The sequence below is a fragment of the Juglans microcarpa x Juglans regia genome, chromosome 1D (assembly GCF_004785595.1).
Source record: "Juglans microcarpa x Juglans regia isolate MS1-56 chromosome 1D, Jm3101_v1.0, whole genome shotgun sequence".
Lineage (NCBI taxonomy): Eukaryota > Viridiplantae > Streptophyta > Magnoliopsida > Fagales > Juglandaceae > Juglans > Juglans microcarpa x Juglans regia.
Genome location: NC_054594.1, coordinates 47,253,164 through 47,273,997, shown reverse-complemented (window position 1 = coordinate 47,273,997; position 20,834 = coordinate 47,253,164). Strand labels below are relative to the sequence as shown.

Sequence of the window (20,834 nt, the reverse complement as noted above, 5' to 3'; positions counted from 1 at the left end):
TCTAATAATTCTGTTTCAGTATTATTTAGAAAATTAGAAAAATCTAAAATTTCATTTTGCTGATTTTTTTTTTATCATATTTTTTATGATATCTGGAATTTCACCAAAAAGTTTGTCTCCATTTTCTTCATCTAAAGAGGCTTTGCTTGGTGGGATGATGGGTTAGGACATTTTCTTCAAAACACTTCATGTTTTTGTTTGTATGTTATTTTTTTTTTTACCAATCCTACTAGGTACAACCGCCCATGCGAAACCATGGTACAATTGACTGACACTTCAACATCATGTGGCTTGCCATCGTGTGAATCAAAAGCAATCTTGAGTTTCGGTGATTCATGTTTTCAAAAGTCCATCATCCTCCTAACTATTTGGCCCTCTCCCTCCCTCCCTCCCTCCCTCCATTTCCATCTCCGTCCTCTCCCTCTCCATTTTGTTTTTTTCTCCCTCTTCCTCTCCATATCGTATCCTAAATTCATCCATTTTATCTCCATATCACCTGCTTTTCTACTTTTGGGTGTCCATGAAAAAGCTTTTGGATTTTATTTTCTCTATTTTTGACGTTGGCATTAACTTTATTTTCTCTGTAAGTTCTAATAAATAACCATTCTCATGCTAAATTAAATGTGTTTGGAATTAAGGGGTTTTTATTTTTTATTTTTTTTTATTACTGATTTAGGCATCTGGATATTGTTGTGATGGGGTCGAATTTGTCCATGACATTTCAAACAGATTTTGACTTCGTAGAACTTCTTTAGTTGGATATTCTTGAGGATTTTGGTGACTAGGGATTCTGGCTATTATTGGGTTTATGCTTCTGTGACCTCAATGCGTGCATTTGACTTCCATCTCCTTCTGTAATTAAAAAAAAAAAAAAAGAGCAGATTTTTTGGGTGAGTAACAGAGATTTTCTAGCTCCATAGCTCTGGATCCAAGTTAGAAGAAGAAGAAGAAGATGTAAAGATGAAGGACTTTGGGAGAGAGGCTCGAAGGATGCTGAAGAAACAACACAAAGAATTTTGTGTGGGTCTGTGGGAAGACGAAGGGAGGAAGATGACAAAAATGAAGAAGAAGATGAATAAGAGGTGTTGAGTCTAAGCGCAGAGTGGGCTGCAAGAAGAGAAAGTTCGGTGCATATATAGTGATATAAACGACAGTGTTTCTTATATGCCACATGGGCAACGTTTACCCGACAGTTCCCCCAACCGTGGTTATGTTTAGCATTTTTCTCTTTTTACTCTTCTATTTCTTTTATTTTCCGTTATTTTTACTTTTCGTTTGCTTTCCATTTCTTACTTTTCAATTTAATTTGTCAATTGTATTCACGTGTTGTACCTGTACGTTTACTTAAGGCTTCGAATGATTTTTAAACGTATCTCAATTTATTATTATAATTTTTTTTAAATTTAATACAAAATATAATAAATAATTATATTTTTTTAAATTTTAAAATAATAATAATATTAAAAAATAATATTCTAATAAAATTTTATCATCTCAACTCAACTCAATTCAATATTTAAACACAATCTAAATTTTCTTTTAAGTACATGTAAGAAGAACTTTATTTTAACAACACAGCTTCTAAATTCTACCTAATTACTTCCACAAATTGAATACAAAAGACATTGACAACTCTTTTTTTTATCTATATTTTTTCAATTCACCTGGTAATCATTTTTACAAAACTCAATACAAAATACAGAAAATTGAGCATTTAAAAATGCTTAAAAAAAAAGTCGCCAGTCAAACGGGCCAGAGAAGTTTGTCTTGACTTGTCACATAATAAAATATTTTCCATTGTTAGACAGAAAAAGAGAAATAATTTGTATAAATTTTAAATAGATAATTTTATATAAATTTTTACAAAAAATAAACCTCATTTAAAAAAAATGAAAAAAAATTATTTTTTATTAATAAAATCTACTTCTTTTATATAAAAAAAATTATAACATAAAGCTTTCGATGGATTGAACGGCACGAGGGTGCCAAAAGAAAGTCAAGCAGAGTGGCAGCACACTTCTCAGTTTTCAGAAAAAGTGAACCGTCGGTGGGTTAACCTAACTCAAGGAAAATGATGATGGGTGAAGGTTAGGTCCAAATATTAATGTCAACCTTTTCATCAATATGCTAATATCTAAACTTTCGATTTTTAGGCTTTATTTGATTCTTAAATTCATCTAAATTTATTATTATAAATTTTTTAAATTTTAATATAAAATATAATAAATAATTTAACATTTTTAAATTTTAAAATAATAATAATATTAAAAAATAATATTTATTATCTTAATTCAATTTAACTCAATTCAATTTAACATCCAATACAGTCTTAATGTAATCCTGAAATAAAAACATTCTCCCTTTCAATTACCAACAATTTCTCATTCCCAAATGTACAATGTCTTGAAATTTGGTTTCAATAGCCTTTTATCTCATTTTAAATTCTTTCAAAAGCCCTTTTATTTGTTAGATTGCATTAGACTTTCACTCGACGATAAGCCGCATACCAAAATGTTTTAGGGACTATCCCATTTTGACAACCATATTTGAAATTTATTAACAAAATAATTTTTAATTTTATTTTAAAACAATAAAACATAAAATTATGAAAAAACATTTTTTCATTTGGAAAAAAAATATTACAATTTAGGTTTCGTTTGGATTGAGAGTTGAGATAAGATAAAAGTTAAATAAAATATTATTTTTTAATATTATTATTATTTTAAAATTTAAAAAAATTATAATAATAAAATAAAATCAAATGAATCAATAAAATGTAACAGAAAAGCGTTATAACTGCATGTGCTGCTGTGCACTGACTGACCCATCACCTTTGTTTGCATTTCCTACGGTCCATAAGATTTTATTTTATTTTTCGGTCAGAAATGATTTGTACATTTTGTTTTATTTTAAATTTATTTAAGCTAATTGATTGAAGTCCTTCAGGCTTCAGTATAAACATTGAAAATTTTCTGATTTGGTTAATGGGGCCACTATGGGCCGAGATAATGTCCAATAGTGGCCCAATACATTGGCTACAAGTAGTCAATATTATTTAATGCCCGGTTGTTGTCGAAAACGCGTTTTTCCCACCTGACGACGACAAAATACTCATGCCTTGTCCCCTGATTTGATCCAACAATCTATTATCTCTGACTACCGAGAACATCACACGAACCTTCTCTCCGTCTCTGTCTCTCTCTCTCTCTCTCTCTCTCATTAATCAAAACAGTACAAATCTGTAAGGAAATAAAGAAGTAAAACCCTTGGAACACAACATTTAACAACTCTAGCCGTCACACGCACAAAGGTAAGCCATCGCAAAGTACAGCTGTCTTCTTAGGAGTTAGGACTGGTTTAGTAATATAAAATTTAATTATCTTATTTTATTTTAAAAAATAATAAATATATAATATTTTATACGATAATATTTTAAAATAAAAAATATTTTTATAAAATATCTTATAAAACTAACTTTATTTTATTAAAATATTTTTATTTTATAATATATATTGTAAAATATGTTATAAAATATGTTGTGTGCATATCATTATTCTTTTATGTTATATAATTATTATAATTTTTTTAAATTTTTATATAAAATATAATAAATAATTTTTAAAATTTTAAAGTAAAAATTATATTAAAAATTATACCATAATAATATTTTTTATTTAACTTTCAATATAATATCTCGTCCACTCATCTTCCTAACCAAACGAATACTTAGAGTGTGTTTGGATATTGAAGTGAATTGAGTTGAGTTAAGTTGTGATGATAAAATATTGTTAGAATATTATTTTTTAATATTATTATTATTTTAAAATTTGAAAAAATTAAATTATTTATTATATTTTGTATTGGAATTTAAAAAAATTATAATGATAAATTAAGATGAATTGATATGAGTTTAATAACCAAACGCACCCTAGTGTTCTTCTGTGCAGTTCTTTGAATTTGAAGTTTCGGGCCTTTTGCCAACTTTCCCATTAGTTAAATGGATATCTGTCTCGATCAATTTTATTTTCTCCTACACGCGGTCTCCGTGTTATCTTTCGAGTTTAACCCTTTAATTTGAAAGCGGCAAGTCGAGGAATGAGGAGCTCGTGACCGTGTTGGGTTTTCTTTTTTTGAGAAGATTCTTTGGTCTTGGGTTAGTGATAAAGAACATGGCTTTCCCTTTCCATTGATTCCTTGGTGATCTTTAAACGCGGCCCTTATGTTTGATTCATTTATGTTCTTTATTTTGGCATCTGGGATATTGATACATCATGTGGTGAAGATATAGATGGCATCTATCTGTTTACAAGTTCCTACTATCATCTCTAACATTTGTATCAACCTTCTGTTTTTCAGCTGAGCTTTATCAAATTCCACTCTCCGTCTCTCCCTCTTATTTGAGTGTCACCAATAATGAGTTCTGGGAATATTCGACTGTTTATGTGGGTTTCATCTATTTTGTGTTTGATATGTGGTTCCTATGGATTTGTTCCTCAATATCATTATATGATAGACTGCGGATCCCCCACCAATACATCGGTGGGCGATCGCGTATTTGTGGCTGATACCTCTGATTCCAATGCTCTTTCTACCCCACAAGAGATTTTTGCTAAGACAACCCTGAAACCTATTTCACTTTCCAATGATTCAGCTTTGTATGAAACTGCACGAATACTCACTGGAACCTCAATTTACACGTTTCCCATTAAGAAACTTGGGAGGCACTGGGTTCGCCTCTATTTCTTCCCTTTTGTTCTCGAATCCTACGACTTGAGCACGGCGAAGTTCTCTGTTTCCGCTCAAAATATCACTCTTTTCAAAGAATCCCATGTAGGGAACGGTTCTCAGGTTAAGGAATACTCTTTGAACGTGACTTCCAGCAATTTGGTTCTCACTTTTGCTCCTTCTTCCAAGTCTTTCGCCTTCATAAATGCCTTGGAAGTTCTTTCACTCCCCGATGAGCTTACCCCTGAGAGTGCCCGCACAATTGATCCACCGGGCAGTTACCAAAGTGTGTCAAATAAAGCGTTAGAGACAATTGTGAGGGTGAATATGGGTGATGAAACAGTCTTTCCCCAAAATGATACCCTGTGGCGTCTTTGGATCTCCGATGATATGTACCTGATACACAATAATCTTGCAGAGTTTGTGTCTAACATTACAGCTGTCAATTCAACAATAGCCGGGGCAATGGTAAATATCGCTCCCGCTATTGTCTATGGGACCGCCACGAAGTTGATGAACTCTGGCGATGATCCTAATATAAATGCCAATGTTACATGGCGTTTCAGTGTTGACCCTGGGTTTGAGTATCTGGTCCGGTTTCACTTCTGTGACATAGTGAGTATCTCTCCAAATATTCTCTTTTTTAATGTCTATATAAACTCCATGCTCGTTTCTAGGAATCTTGATCTTAGCAATCTAACATCAAACATCATTGGTGCCCCTTATTTTATGGATGTCATCACAAGAGTAAGTGATATCTCCAAGTTAAATGTAAGTGTTGGCCCTTCAAACGTTGGTAACCCTATGCCAAATGCCATTCTTAATGGCCTGGAGGTCATGAAAATAAGCAATTCTAAGGGCAGCCTTGATGTTTTGGATTCCGATCTGAAAAAAGGTTCTAAGATGAAAGTTGGTGTTATAGTGGGTTTGGCCGTTGGGATATTCACTGCTGTTATTGTCGCTATCAGTCTCTTCGTGCTCTGCAGAAGAAGAAGAAGAAAATACGCACATGTCAACCATTCAAAGGCGGAAGGAAATTTTGCCACCGGTGGAATGGTGACCAAATACTCAAATAACGGAGCTGCAATATCTTCTAGCTCAAAAACTGGTTATCGCTTCCCTTTTGTTGCAATTCAAGAAGCTACTGATTATTTCAGTGAAAGTTTAGTTGTTGGTGTTGGTGGATTTGGGAAAGTTTACAAGGGGATTTTGAGAGATGAAACCAAAGTGGCAGTGAAGAGGGGAGTTTCGTATTCACAGCAGGGTTTTGCAGAATTCCAGACTGAAATTGAAATGCTATCAATGTTCCGTCACCGCCATTTGGTATCGCTGATTGGCTACTGTGACGAACAAAATGAGATGATCATAATTTATGAGTACATGGAAAATGGGACCCTAAAGAACCATCTGTATGGTTCTGATCTTCCCAGCTTAAGTTGGCCACAGAGGCTTGAGATATGCATCGGATCAGCACGAGGACTTCACTATCTCCATACTGGCTCTACCAAAGCCATTATTCATCGTGATGTCAAGTCTGCAAATATACTACTAGATGAAAAATTCATGGCCAAGGTTGCTGATTTTGGGCTTTCAAAGACAGGTCCTGAGATTGATAAGACACATGTTAGTACTGCAGTGAAAGGAAGCTTTGGGTATCTAGATCCAGAGTATTTAACAAGGCAGCAACTAACAGAAAAATCAGATGTCTACTCTTTCGGGGTAGTCATGTTGGAAGTCCTTTGTGGGAGACCGGTTATTGATCCATCCCTTCCAAGGGAAAAGGTAAGTTTAGTGGAATGGGCAATGAATTCACAGAAGAGAGGGAAATTGGAGGAAATTGTAGACCCTTGTCTTGCTGGCCAAATTAAGCCAGATTCCTTGAGGAAGTTTGGAGAAATAGCTGATAAATGCTTAGCAGGCTGTGGTATGGATCGACCTTCAATGGGAGATGTGTTATGGAATCTGGAGTGTGCACTTCAACTTCAAGGGAGCGAAGAAAAATCCGATCCCCAAGGTCAATCTTCACAAGTTAATCATGTCAATAACTTGGAGACCAATATATCTATTGCACAGTTCAGTATGGGAAGCGTAGGCGACCTTGCTGGTATCTCAATGAGTACTATGTTTGCCCAAATGGTGAAAGATGATATGAGATAGATAATGTTAAAGCAATGCACTAGAGCAAAAGACTTGATAGCAGTCAATGCAAAGGAGTTCTGGATATCGACAGTGTGGTTGTGCCCGTAGTAGGTCTTTTCATCTTTGTCATGAATTAGCTTGATTTTGTGTTTCATTAAATCTGTAAATTCCTTCCTAAGATTCTACACATGTGGCATTTGCATGGCATGATCTGCCTTTTTATGGTGTGGCTACTTCATTCAAGGATTTTGTTGCTATTATCATTTTTTTTCTCTCTTTCTGCACAGGGTCTTTCTCCCTTATAGATACACAATACATTGCCCCCATGCTGTCTATCCTCCCACACCATAACGAAGTAACCTTGTTTTTTGCCCATGCTCCTTGAGACCCTCATCTCATTGCTTTGAAACACTATTTGCTGTAATGTTGTTTGTGAATACTTTTGAATAAGAGAAATTTTATATGAAAGTCTTATACCACACACTTTCACCTAATCAACATGTGATTTATCATATTTATTCTTATATCTTAATGCTTAAATATGTGTGTTTAAATAGAAGGGTAAAAATGATAAATCACATCAATATAACATGTGTGGTGTAAAGTTTCCTTTTAACATTTCTCTTTAAACAATAACAATTAAAAAAAAAAAAATCGCCCGGAACGTTTGAACAAAATTAGCTCATCAGGCCGTGGTTGATGGTTATTATCATGCAAGTAATATTTATTAGAAAACCTAATCAAAGAGAGAAAGCTCAATAATAAATGAAAGGGATAGTTATACTGTAAAATGTTTAAATACTCGAATAGTCACTTATTTATTTTTTATTCTTACGTTTTACAATGTAAATCTCAATCTGCGAGAAGTTGTGTTTGTATTCTGAACTATTAATTGATTTTAGAGTAATTCTATATATAATTGTAAAGTCCGTAAATATCGCGTAATCGCTTTGAAAAAGAGTGAAGTCTACTATTAAAAAATTAATTTTTTTCATGTAGATTTCATGTTTTATTCACTTTTTTCAAAACGATTACATGGTAATTGTATAATTCACGATTATAAATATATATTCTCTTAATTTTAAAATGAATCTTCTCGATATAAAGATTGTACAAACTTTTCAAACTATTATCTCATCTCAACGTTTAAATATAATTCAAATAAAAATATTTTTTAATTTTAAATTTTTAAAATTTTAACTTTTTATCTAAATATTATATTTTTTCTAAACTTTTAAACAAAATATAAAAAACAATTTAATTTTTTAAAATCTCAAAACAAAATAATATATAAAAAAATTATATTCTAACTCTCTCGTAACTTTATAATTTTTGTATTCAATTTTCTTCTCTCACTTCCTAAATAACTATTTAACTTAAATTATTTTATTACTATTTGCATATTATTTTAATACTATTTATAGATTTTTTTTTATCTCATCTCAATAACTAGATGAAGCTTAAATAATAGAAAAAATATATTTATTATCTATTTTCTCATATTCTCTCATCGTTCATGATGTGTCATTAAATGAAATGTTCATAAGTAAAATATAATAAATAATTTATAATCATCTAATATCATATCATGAGATGGTAAAAAAAAAGAATGATTAATATTATTTTTTAACAATAATAATAACAATATTAGTAATTCGATCTTAAAATTAATTATAAAAAATTATGTTATTTTGCAAATCAGTGTGTAGTAATAATAAAGTATTTAGATAGAATAATATAATGTCACATACTCACAGCCATTAAGGTCTCGTTTGTTTTCAGGAACATCTCATTTCACCTTATTTTATCATTATAATTTTTTCAAATTTTTATACAAAATAAAATAAATAATTCAATTTTTTTAAATCTCAAAACAAAAATAATATTAAAAAATATATTTTAATAATATTTTATTCAACTTTTTAACTTTAATCTCAACTCATCTCATCTCATCTCATCTCATCTCATTTCATATATAAAAACAAACACTCCTAATAAGACCGGTCTGTCCGGTTCAGTAAAAGCAAGCCGCGAAGAAACCCCAAGATAAATCTGAGCCGTTATCTCTTGGCTTTATTCTTTCCGATCGATCGAGTGGGAGACAAGACACAGAGAGGGAGAGAGAAACTCGGATATCTGTGAAACCAAACCCTAGCATGGACAGCCTCTCGGAGAGGGAGAGACCAAGCAAGCGCACCCGAGAGGATCGAGACCACCGAGGTCGAGACCACAAGCACCGATCCTCCAGGGACGAAAAGCACCGGGACTCCTCCGATCACCACCACCGTCACCGATCTCGGCGAGCTCGCTCCCGGGAAGAACTCGAGGGTGGTAGAGATCGAGATTCCAAGCGCAATAGGTCCAACGAGGACGAGAGGGAGAGAGATGGGAGCATAGATCGGCTCGAGAGGTCTTATCAACCGTTGAGCGATAGGGAGGGGAGCAGAGAGAGAGACCGGGCTAAGCATCGGGAAGCGAAACGCGACCCGTTGGATGAAGATGATGAGGATCATTACGAGAGACCGCACGAGAGAGACGGTTCGGTGGAGAGGCGGCATTCCTCGCAATCGCACAAGAGGAAGGAGAGAGGGAGCGAGGAAAGGAGTGATGGTAGTGAGAAGAAGGCTAGGGTTTTGGAGAGAAGGCGGTTTGAGGATGGGAAGGAAGCAAGTGGAGAAAAGAGGAAGGAGAAGAGAAAGGAGAGGAGGAGGTTTGATGATAGTGTGAAAAAGAAAGAGGAGGAGGAGGAGGAAGATAATGAAGGGGGTCTGGAAGACGGGAAACGGGTGAATATGTGTGAGGTTAAGGTTCAGGTCAAGGAAGAGGTGAGTGATGGTGAGCATCTCGGTAACTACCAGAGCACCACCACGGTGAATGCAAGTGGTCCAGTGGGGAATGTAAGTTGTTCACATTTTTCTCTTCTTTGTACCTATAAAAAAAAAAGAAGCATTTTTCCCTTCTTTGTACAATGTTAGTGGGAGTAGCATAGGCAAATTTATTTACGCTTCAAGTATTTATTCAATCAGTAGTTCTTTTAATGTAAACGGGGACCAGGTTGTGGTCATCTCTCTGTGGACGACTACACTTATTTATGGGTTTCTTGCTCGAAAGTTTCACATCTTCAAATTCTACTATTCCGATCATGATTTGTGTGGTGGACTGAATAAATTTTTAATCATCATTATGAAATGCTGGGTTTTCCAAGTAGTGTTCATCAATATAGCTCTTTTAACGATTAAAATATAATGGGCAGAAAACTATGGTCATTTTTGTGAACGTTAGATTTCAATGTTAAACTGAGTTGAGTTGAGTTGAGATGAAAGTTGAAAGTTAAATAAAATATCGTTAGAATATTAGTTTTTAATATTATTATTATTTTGAGATTTGAAAAAGTTATAAATTGTTTATTATATTTTGTGTTGGAATTTGAAAAAGTTGTAATGATGAGTTGAGATGAATTTAGGATCCAAACTGGCCTGTATTACATGGGTAATGCCTAGGAGGGTGGTCGATCTATTGTTATGTTGGAGAGGAATTTGGAGCAATTGTCAAATCACGGCCGTTTGGAAGGTGGTGCCTCTATATTTAATATGGTGTACTTGGAATGAGAGGAATGATCGCTATTTTGAAGATAGGAAGCGCTCAATGGGAGGGGTCAGAGACTTTTTCTTTCATACATTGTTACTTTGGGCTTCGGCTATTGTATTGAATGGGATTAGCTTTGATGAATTTTATGCTGTTTTTCACCGCACTTAGCTTGTAATTAGGTTCATCTCTTGCATACTTCCTGTGTACTTAGGCCTTGCCTAATTATGTGGATTAATAAACTCTTCTTATAAAAAAAAAAAAAAATTGTGAATGACTACTGTCCTTGATGTTTTGCTGCTGTTGTTGTTGGCATTCTTTCCATTGGTTGACGACATTTCTGCACATTCCCTTATGCTTTTCTTGCTAATTTCCATTCTTGTTTCTCAAGATTCAGAAAAGCACATTCCTTATGGGCTAGTATTTTGACTTAAAAGTTTATTTTTTTCACACAGGGTGCTGCTCTGGAATCACTCACCATGGAATCTAGGAGTGTGCCTGATACCTCTTTTGCCCCTAGCCATCCGTTTCCCACAAAGGTATCTTCAATTTATACCACAAATGAAAATAAGGGAGTTAGTATTACCAGATCTCATGAGGTTCCTGGAAAATCTAGTACAGATGGGACATCTTCAGCTGCTGGAAAAAGTGGGAGCCTATCTCTTGATGCTTTAGCTAAAGCAAAGAAAGCTTTACAAATGCAAAAAGAATTGTCTGAGAAGCTGAAGAAGATTCCTCTCGTAAGTTGTTCACCTCCAGGATACTTCCCTATCTTATGTATCTATTAGCTATCTATTTCTCTCGTGATTAAAGTTGTCTGCTTTTCTTTTCTTTCTTTTTTTTTTTTTTTTTGGGGGGGGGGGGGGGGGGGGGGGGGAATGGGTGGGGGGAGTCGGGGGGCATGCTTATATGTGTTCTTCAGCATGCATTAACTATTATATTGATCATGTAGCTGAACAAGGGTGCTAGTTCAACTCCAGATGGTAGCCCACACTTGGAATTGAAGGAGGGGCTGAAAGCACCATCTATTACTACTGGAACAGGACAAGGGCCAATTCTTTCTACGGCCCCACAGCACTTTCAATGGGGGTAGCATCGAGTTCATCAAGCTTACCTACTGCAGCTTCTGTGATGTCACCTGCCACCGGTCCTAGTGCACCAGCAGGCCTGACAACTATACCCAACATTGAGGCTGTGAAACGTGCACAGGAACTTGCTGCCAGGATGGGGTTTCGTCAGGACCCAGAGTTTGCTCCTCTTATAAACTTGTTTCCAGGTCAGTCTGCAACAGATGTTACTGTCCCGCAGAAGCCATCCAAGGCCCCTGTTCTTCGTCTCGATGCACTTGGTAGGGAGATAGATGAACATGGAAATGTGGTGAATGTGACAAAACCAAGCAACCTCAGCACTCTAAAGGTTTGTAATATTTTAATTTGTTCGGACAGGTATCAAAGAGTAAAATTTTTCAAAGTGCTCTAATATTATCTTGTAAACTTTCCAGGTCAATATTAACAAACAAAAGAAGGACGCATTTCAGATTCTTAAACCTGAATTGGATGTTGATCCAGAATCAAATCCTCATTTTGATGGAAGGATGGGTATCAACAAGACTAAGCTGTTGAGGCCGAAGAGGATGGCTTTTCAGTTTGTTGAAGAAGGCAAGTGGTCGAAAGAGGCGGAGCATATTAAGTTGAAGGTATTTATACTTGCCTTATTTTCTCTTGATTGCTTCTGCCAATTCAGGACCTGTTTTAATAGGTGTTGGCTTTTTGTTGTTTTAGAGTAAATTTGGAGAAGCACAAGCAAAAGAGCAGAAGGCAAAACAGGCCCAGTTGGCTAAGGCAAAGGCGGCACCTGATATTAATCCAAATTTGATAGAGGTAGCAGAGAGAGTCATCACCAAAGAAAAGCCTAAGGACCCAATTCCTGAAATTGAGTGGTGGTAAGTGGATTTTGAGTTTCTATTAGGCAGTATGTAGAATCATTTCCCTTTGTTTAGGCATTTTATTGGTGTTTGCTTTGTTTACTTGGCATGCCCATGGGGAAGTTGTATAATACACGTGCTATGTTGGTAATATCAAATCTATTCAGTTTTTCTCCCTCCCCCAAGGACTGGAAAACCACATCTGGGTTGGGATTCCTGGTAGGGACTCTATTTAATTGCACAGAAGGCAGTTTTTCTAGATTCTTGCTAAGATTATTTGACACTGTGGATACCCCGAAATTCTCAAAAAAGCATGATTGATTTATCTGTTTCCTGAATATTTGAAACAAGTGAAGGTTGGAATATGACTGATTATTGGAGTTTGTTAGTGCCACAGTCCTCTCTTGGGGATAAATTTCTCCTCCCCATTTGTCTTACTGCACCCGATGAAGCAATTTATTTCTTTATTTCCCATTTTTACTTTCTATCTTATATGTACAGTATTAAGACTATAGCTTAGACACATTTTTTCCTCTTGTATGTTCTATCTTATTACATTTAATGGGATTGTCAGGGATCTGCCTGTTTTGCACTCTGGTGCTTATGGTGATATAACCATGGCTGAAGATAAACTAAAGATGGAGAAGATCACTTTTTATGTGGAACACCCTCGTCCAATTGAGCCCCCTGCTGAGCCAGCTCCTCCACCGCCTCAACCCTTGAAGCTAACCAAGAAGGAGCAGAAGAAACTTCGGACCCAGCGACGTCTGGCTAGAGAGAAAGATAAGCAGGAGATGATTAGACAAGGCCTAATTGAGCCTCCAAAGCCTAAAGTTAAAATGAGCAACCTGATGAAAGTTCTTGGTTCCGAAGCAACCCAAGATCCAACAAGGCTTGAAAAGGAAATCAGGAGTGCAGCTGCTGAACGGGAGCAAGCTCATATTGACAGGAATATTGCTCGCAAACTCACTCCTGCTGAGCGCCGTGAAAAGAAAGAACGGAAGCTTTTTGACGAGCCAAGTACACTGGAGACCATCATATCGGTTTACCGGATCAATGACCTGTCACACCCGCAGACCCGCTTCAAAGTTGATGTCAATGCCCAAGAAAACCGTCTGACTGGATGTGCTGTGATTTCTGATGGCATTACTGTTGTGGCTGTTGAAGGTGGTAACAAGTCCATAAAGAGGTATGGAAAGCTCATGCTTAAGCGCATAAACTGGGCTGCTGCTGTAAAAGACGAAGATGAGGATGAAGAGGAAAGTGATGATAAACCTGCTAACAAGTGTGTCTTAGTATGGCAAGGAAGTGTTGCAAAATCGAGCTTCAATAGGTTCACTGTTCACGAGTGCATGACTGAAGCTGCTGCCCGGAAGATTTTCGCAGATGCTGGTGTTGCTCATTACTGGGATCTTGCGGTTAACTTTTCAGATGATCAAACATAAGCATTGGATTGTTATTGTTCAGCTTGAGCTGCGTTGTCTTTGGACATCTTAGTAAGTTGTGAGGTATAGAGTTGTTTGGTGCGTGTTTCAACTGGATGTATTACTCAGCAGATTTCTTGAAATTGACATGCCCATTTATCTAGACCTTTCATACGCTTGGAGTGTAGTACGAAGTTGCACAAGTTGGGTGAACTTTATATGCAAGTTGCTGTAGTCGTACCGACCATTAAGACTCTGATGAATGCCTTGGTTAAGATCACAGAGGCCGGCGGAGAAGACGACTTCGTTGTATATGGGTCTCGACCTGTACATGTGCCAGATGAATCCATATTTCGGGCTCGGGTTTAGGTACAAGGCTTCAACCTTGAGATCTATAGAAGTAATAATTATTATCTTCTATTATAATATGCATTATATAACACTGGGCTCTGGGCCAGCCTCTTTTAGGGGGGAAAAAAAGGTGTTGAAAGCTTGTTCTAGATGGATAATGTAGGCTTGATTACTTCTAAATCCTCGCACAGGTTGAATCCGATTTGTTTTCTTAATTGGGGGATGAGTAACTTCATGGTTTGGTCGAATCACTCGTTACAATTTTCGCCACTCTTCCAAAGTACGTACGTTGTTGGACCGAGAATCATGCTGTATTTGATTGCCTTCGTTTGGTATAGCGAATAGTCATGAACGTACAGATTATGAGTACCATACGGTGAGACGTACCATTTTGGATCACGATTCCTTGAATGTTTCCAAATTTTTGGATTTAAACTCAAGACATAATGAAAGAGTTGGGTCCTACAATATTGATGAAGAATAAATAGATATATAAGTGTAGCATAGTCGCAAGTACTCAGAAAATGAAAAAGAATTAAGGAGAGGAAAAAAACGTGAGCTAGAGGATGGGGGTCCCGTTTCTCTGTGAAATGGATAACAGAGGACGAGAAAATAAGTCGTGTTTGTTGTGGAAGCACACATGGCATGCACGTCCAAGTGCTAGCCCAAATTAATGTCTGTGCACTTGTCACTGAAAGAGGCGAGGTGGTGGTTCGACCGCATGGTTGGAAGTTTGAACTTTAGAGCTAACATAGAAATATTTTCGCTTTGAATGGTTGAACCCAGCTACATAAAATCATGCGTTATATTTATGGGCTTGTCGTTGTCAAGAAGCCGAAAGCGCGTGTACTCAAGTTGGGCTCTCCTGGCCGACATATATTGTATTAATTATATCGTTCGGATGGTATTAAATGCTGTATTTTGTTCAATCCTTTTTGTATATCTATTTCTCTATCATTTGAATTTATCGAATTCTCACTAATCTTGATCTTACGCTTCACTCCATGTATTTTACGAAAATTCACTGGATATATAGTTTTTCTGGTTAGTATTTCTGTTCAACCCAACTTCTCAAGTGGGTTCGCTCGCATCAATTCAAGAGCGCTACAATGGCACACATTCGACGCGCATGCAGGAAGTATTGTCACAAGCTGTGATGGGCGGGCACCTAGAGAACGTTGAAGAACCCCAGGTCACTGGGACATGAGCATGAACTTCCCTCAATCTCACAGCCTTAAGTACTCATTACTTTCAACAAATTAAATTCATTTTTTATGGGTCATTTCTAGAGCGAAAGAAAAAATGAAGCTACGTACGTACTCTAGCTGTGATTGGTACTGTAACCAAACGTATATATGTGGCTGAAGATGGGATCCTTTATCATGCCCGCCCACCTCAAAATTAATAACCAATTCCTACGCAAATTAAAGAAATGTAGGGACGTCAATGACTGGTCACGACGAAAATGCTACCTTTTTGAAAGAGGTTGTAGAATAATAAATTTTGACCAGTGACGAGTTCGTTTGTTAGTATTGAGTCAAAAGGCCGCGCCTGCCATATGCCCCATGCTGTTGCTCATGCAGTACCCATGTTGTTGCCCATTTTCTGCTTTGACTTGGGAGTTGGGGCTCTTTCACAGCCAGCCTCGTTTATAGGTATGAGTTAGCTTGCAGTTCGGTAAGGGAGGGTGGCCTATCTACACTAACTACCATTCTTCTTATACGTACCAAAACTATCATCATGTGCTTTCTTCTTCTAGTTTTACTCCTGATCATCTTTTTATTTACTATCTTTAAGTCACCCTTTTGGCCAGGAAGGCAAGTTGGGAACTTTATTATTTGTATTTTTTTAATAAAAAAACCCTTGTCAAAGTTTTGAAAATCTTCTTGCTGGACATAGCTCTCTCTCTCTCTCTCTCTCTCTCTCTCTCTCTCTATATATATATATATATATATGTTGATTAGTGAAGATTAAATAATGTTTTGGCAAGACATGATCAGGACCATCCTTCCATTCCAACTATATCCCTTTAATTTACCCTCTTGTTCACCAAACAATTGAAAAGCAAAAATTATAAGTACTATACAAACCTAATGATCTCACATACATACATACATACATACATACATACATACACATATTTATGTATATATTGGTCTGTAAAACAATAAAATTCGATAATATACATACATACATACAAATAATATTATATATTTGCTCCTCTTGTTCCTCATGTAATCAGCTGGCTAGCTTCCAGAACGTCCAATATTATTTCTTGGTAATTTATGGATTTAAAATCTTTAATTTTGTACGTACGGGCTATCACAATTTTCTAATCAAATGTTGTTTACAAGGCATGCCACCTGCATGCTGGTTTACTTCGCAGTTACGAAAGCCATTAATTCTTATAACCGGATACCAACAAATTATACGTACAGCATTTGCAAAGTACTTACGTTGCAAGTCTGAAAATGGAAAATCAGACAGATCAATCTATCCCCCAATTAAATAGAAGCAAACGACACAATATTCTCCATGATTGATCGATATATGCAATCAATAGATCAGATATATACATGATATATATATATACTTTTTTATATTATTACATGATCATTACGGCCCACAATTTACAAAAAAAATAAAAAAAGGGTCGTTAATTAATTTTTTGTATCGACATTTGTTAATAAACCTAACACATTAAGTTCTGCCGGCTGCCTTACTTTGCTCAAATACTAATAGTATGTTTGGTAAATAGGCGCCATACCTACGTGCATGGCTTGCTACATATACATGCGTACATGATCATTTATATAGAGAGAGAAATTAGAGAGAGAGAGAGAGAAGCCGCGCGCTTGATCAGCCGTCTAGCTAGCTAGCTACTTGCAGCTTCTTCCTATTCTCCATGATCAGAGATCAGATTTAAGTACATTAACTAAATTTGAGTCCTCTAATTTTTTTAAATATATTTTTTCTTAATTAAAATTATAAGTTCATGATCAGCTTTAAAGTGCTTAGTATTCATAATTAAAAAATATTTTAAAAAAAAATTATAGATTATTTATTAAAAAATATAAGCTCAAACTTTACTCCGAAATTATCCTATAATCAATAACCTTATTAATTATCATAATACTTAGCTAAATTAACCATGCAGAAATTAAGCAGATCACTTGGTACAAATTTAGCTGGATCGGCTTGCAAACAGTTGAGCTGCAGTAGCAGTACTACTACAGACCCACGAATTAAGCTCCCCACGAATCGCATTAATCAACGCCACACTGCCACAGTAGATCAACCCCCAACCTAATTTCTCCATACTCCCCTTCTATTTATTTATTTATTTATGCAAGCAACCAAATTAAAAACCCGAACCTTGACCACCTTAAAAAACCACAACGCCACGTGTCAGAGTATCAGCCTAGCTCTCGTCAAAATTAAGAAGAAAGAAAACGTACGGGCAAACTGATTAGGCGATGTAGGTGACCTTTCTCTCACCTCCCCATCCCTCAATCAAAGCCGTCAAATAATTGACAATATTACTAAAAAAAAGTCAAATAAAAAAAAAAAACCTGTAGATTGCAGTCGTCTTAAACCCACATGATCCCCCATATTTATATATGCATGCATGCATCTTATAAAAACACAAAACCCAACCCCCCGACCATTAAGTAATACTGCGCGCATGCAATAAAGAAAGGAAAGGAAAGGAAAGTTTTCGGATCCCCACCCCCTTAAGCTTCCTGATATCTCTGGCACCACTACTCTCAACATCAGCCCTAGTACTACCACCACTCGTGGACATCAGGCTCTTCCTAACGCTCGTTAACTCTCATGGCTTCCCTTACCTTCTAAATATAGATACATGCATGTATGCGCCGTTACGCATCATCTTGTTTGTGAATTGTACGTGCCAGCCAAACCCCACGCCAAACACGCCGTTAACCTCACCCTCTTCTCCCTGGTCTCTACCTATTTATCTATCCGAAATTCCGATCCCCTATAAATAAATACTCTCCCCACTCCTTCACAAAACAATGTTTCGTATCGCTGCCGAAAATCTTTCGCCGGCTAGACATACTTTGCCTACTGTCAGTCACGTGATGGAGCTCCATGACCTCCCTCACGCCAACACCAGCGCGTCTCCCACGCTAGGCCAGCTTCTGAAGCGTGTTGGGGATGCCAGGAAGGAAGCCACCGGAGACGGCAACGAGACCCCCGTGCACCAGGCTCTTGATCTCACCGACACGACCCTCGAGCCTCGGCCCTTGCCCTTCGTCCTCTCTTTCAGCAGTTTGACCTACAGCGTCAAGGTCACCCGCAAGATGACCTTTCGGGCTCTTTTTCCCAGGCGACGAAACAGGCTCGGTGCCGCCACAGAGGCGGATCCGGTTTCCGGAGAGAGACTTTTCACGAGAACAAAGACTCTCCTGAACGACATTTCGGGTGAAGCTCGCGACGGGGAGATTATGGCGGTGCTCGGCGCCAGCGGGTCGGGAAAATCCACACTGATAGATGCGCTGGCGAATAGGATTGCGAAGGGAAGCCTGAAAGGAACGGTGACTTTGAACGGCGAGGCCTTTGAGTCCAGGCTTCTGAAAGTGATTTCGGCTTACGTAATGCAAGACGACCTGTTGTTTCCCATGCTAACTGTGGAAGAAACCTTAATGTTCTCGGCGGAGTTCCGGTTGCCGAGGACGCTCTCCAAGTCCAAGAAGAAGATGCGAGTCCAAGCACTAATCGACCAATTAGGGCTCCGAAACGCCGCCAACACTATTATTGGAGACGAAGGCCACCGCGGGGTCTCCGGAGGCGAGCGTCGGCGAGTCTCGATCGGAATCGACATCATTCACGACCCGATTATCTTGTTCCTCGACGAACCGACGTCGGGGCTCGACTCGACGAGTGCATTCATGGTGGTGAAGGTTTTACAGAGAATTGCTCAGAGTGGAAGCATAGTGATCATGTCCGTTCACCAGCCGAGTTACCGAATTCTCGGGCTACTGGACCGCTTGATTTTCTTATCGCGCGGACAAACTGTTTACAGCGGTTCACCTACGAACCTTCCTCAATTCTTCGCGGAGTTCGGGCACCCCATCCCGGACAGCGAAAACCGAACGGAGTTCGCTCTTGACCTAATCCGCGGGCTGGAGGGTTCGCCCGGTGGGACGAAGAGCTTGGTGGAGTTCAACAAGTCGTGGCAGAACATGAAGAAGCACGACAGCAGCACTCGGAATTCCTCCTCCGAGACTGACCGGCAGTGTTTGTCACTCAAAGAAGCCATCAGCGCCAGCATTTCCAGAGGGAAACTAGTCTCCGGCGCCCCCAACGACGTGAGCCCGTCGTCAATGGTCCCAAGATTCTCGAACCCGATGTGGACAGAAATGGCCGTGCTGGCGAAGCGGTCTATGAAGAACTCGCGCCGAATGCCAGAGCTTTTCGGGATTCGGTTGGGTGCGGTCATGGTGACAGGCTTTATCTTGGCCACCATGTTCTGGCAGCTCGATAACTCTCCCAAAGGCGTTCAAGAACGATTAGGGTTCTTTGCGTTTGCCATGTCCACCACGTACTACACCTGCGCCGATGCCCTCCCGGTCTTTCTCCAAGAGCGTTACATCTTCATGAGGGAAACCGCTTACAATGCATATCGGCGGTCGTCCTACGTTCTCTCTCATTCGCTCGTGTCTTTGCCTTCATTGATTTTTTTCTCCTTAGCGTTCGCCGCAACGACATTTTGGGCGGTCGGCCTAGACGGAGGGTTTTCCGGATTCTTGTTCTACTTCTTGATCATCTTGGCGTCGTTCTGGGCCGGAAACTCCTTCGTAACGTTTCTCTCCGGCGTGGTTCCTCACGTAATGCTTGGATACACCATAGTCGTAGCTATATTGGCATACTTCCTTCTCTTCAGCGGCTTCTTCATAAACCGTGACCGCATCCCGTCCTACTGGATCTGGTTCCATTACATCTCCCTCGTGAAATATCCCTACGAAGCCGTTTTGCAAAACGAGTTCAGTAATCCAACCAGGTGCTTCGTAAAGGGAGTTCAGATTTTTGATAACACGCCGCTCGGTACCGTTCCCACATCGCTGAAATTGAAGCTTTTGGAAAGCATGAGCGACACACTGGGGGTGCAGATAACGAGCACCACGTGCTTGACCACGGGCTCGGATTTATTGCGGCAGCAAGGAATCACTGACTTGAGCAAGTGGAACTGTTTGTGGATCACGGTGGCTTGGGGTTTCTTTTTCAGGATAGTGTTTTACTTCTGTTTGTTGCTGGGTAGCAAGAACAAGAGGAGGTGATCCATCAATATTTAAGGCTATAGGTCTGGATAGATTGGTGCTGAATGACAAGCATGCACGGGGCAGCAGAGGTGGAGATGTCATGGTCATGTTGGCCTAGCCTAGCCTGCAGGGGATCTCTTCGGAGGGATAAAGGCCAGGAGGGAGTAGTGCATGGGTACTCTTTAATTTGTTTTGTGTAAGCTGCTTCTTAATTATGTTTTGGAATGAATTTGATCGTTAATGTTTTAGATCATCATGAGCTTCGCGGTTCTTGGTATATACAGAACTGTTGCATATATCAATCTTTTCAATGTTATTTTCATGCATATTCAAACTCGTTCGTTCGTTTAATTTGTATTAAGTTTAAATTATAATTTAACATATCCTGATCATCTTCGATCT

General features: G+C 38.1%; 3 protein-coding genes and 1 long non-coding RNA gene across 4 annotated transcripts; 3 read left to right on the top strand and 1 right to left on the bottom strand.

Annotated features, from left to right (window-relative positions):
- The first annotated feature begins 3,935 nt into the window (after positions 1-3,935).
- LOC121256132 (receptor-like protein kinase HERK 1) lies at positions 3,936-7,127 on the top strand. The gene has a single exon (XM_041156786.1). It carries the CDS (start codon positions 4,414-4,416, stop codon positions 6,880-6,882), a length of 2,469 nt encoding a protein of 822 aa, XP_041012720.1. The 5' UTR covers positions 3,936-4,413; the 3' UTR covers positions 6,883-7,127.
- Positions 7,128-8,930: 1,803 nt separating this feature from the next.
- On the top strand, positions 8,931-13,971 carry LOC121256540 (protein RDM16-like). Its single transcript, XM_041157383.1, is given in 7 exon segments — positions 8,931-9,761; positions 10,905-11,189; positions 11,402-11,516; positions 11,519-11,865; positions 11,951-12,145; positions 12,231-12,391; positions 12,948-13,971. Coding segments are annotated over 7 exon segments (2,715 nt in total). The 5' UTR covers positions 8,931-9,020; the 3' UTR covers positions 13,819-13,971.
- LOC121256568 lies at positions 9,614-10,070 on the bottom strand. The gene is made up of 2 exons (XR_005939024.1): positions 9,832-10,070; positions 9,614-9,793 (listed from the first exon to the last, which is right to left on the bottom strand). It is a non-coding gene; the product is annotated as an uncharacterized LOC121256568 (long non-coding RNA).
- A 3,808-nt stretch (positions 13,972-17,779) lies between the features above and the next one.
- On the top strand, positions 17,780-20,834 carry LOC121256550 (ABC transporter G family member 1-like). Its single transcript, XM_041157393.1, has one exon. It carries the CDS (start codon positions 18,186-18,188, stop codon positions 20,448-20,450), a length of 2,265 nt encoding a protein of 754 aa, XP_041013327.1. The 5' UTR covers positions 17,780-18,185; the 3' UTR covers positions 20,451-20,834.

Coding starts and splice junctions, on each gene's coding strand:
- LOC121256132 (XM_041156786.1), top strand. CDS start 4,414: ATGAGTTCTGGGAATATTCGACTGTTTATGTGGGTTTCATCTATTTTG.
- LOC121256550 (XM_041157393.1), top strand. CDS start 18,186: ATGTTTCGTATCGCTGCCGAAAATCTTTCGCCGGCTAGACATACTTTG.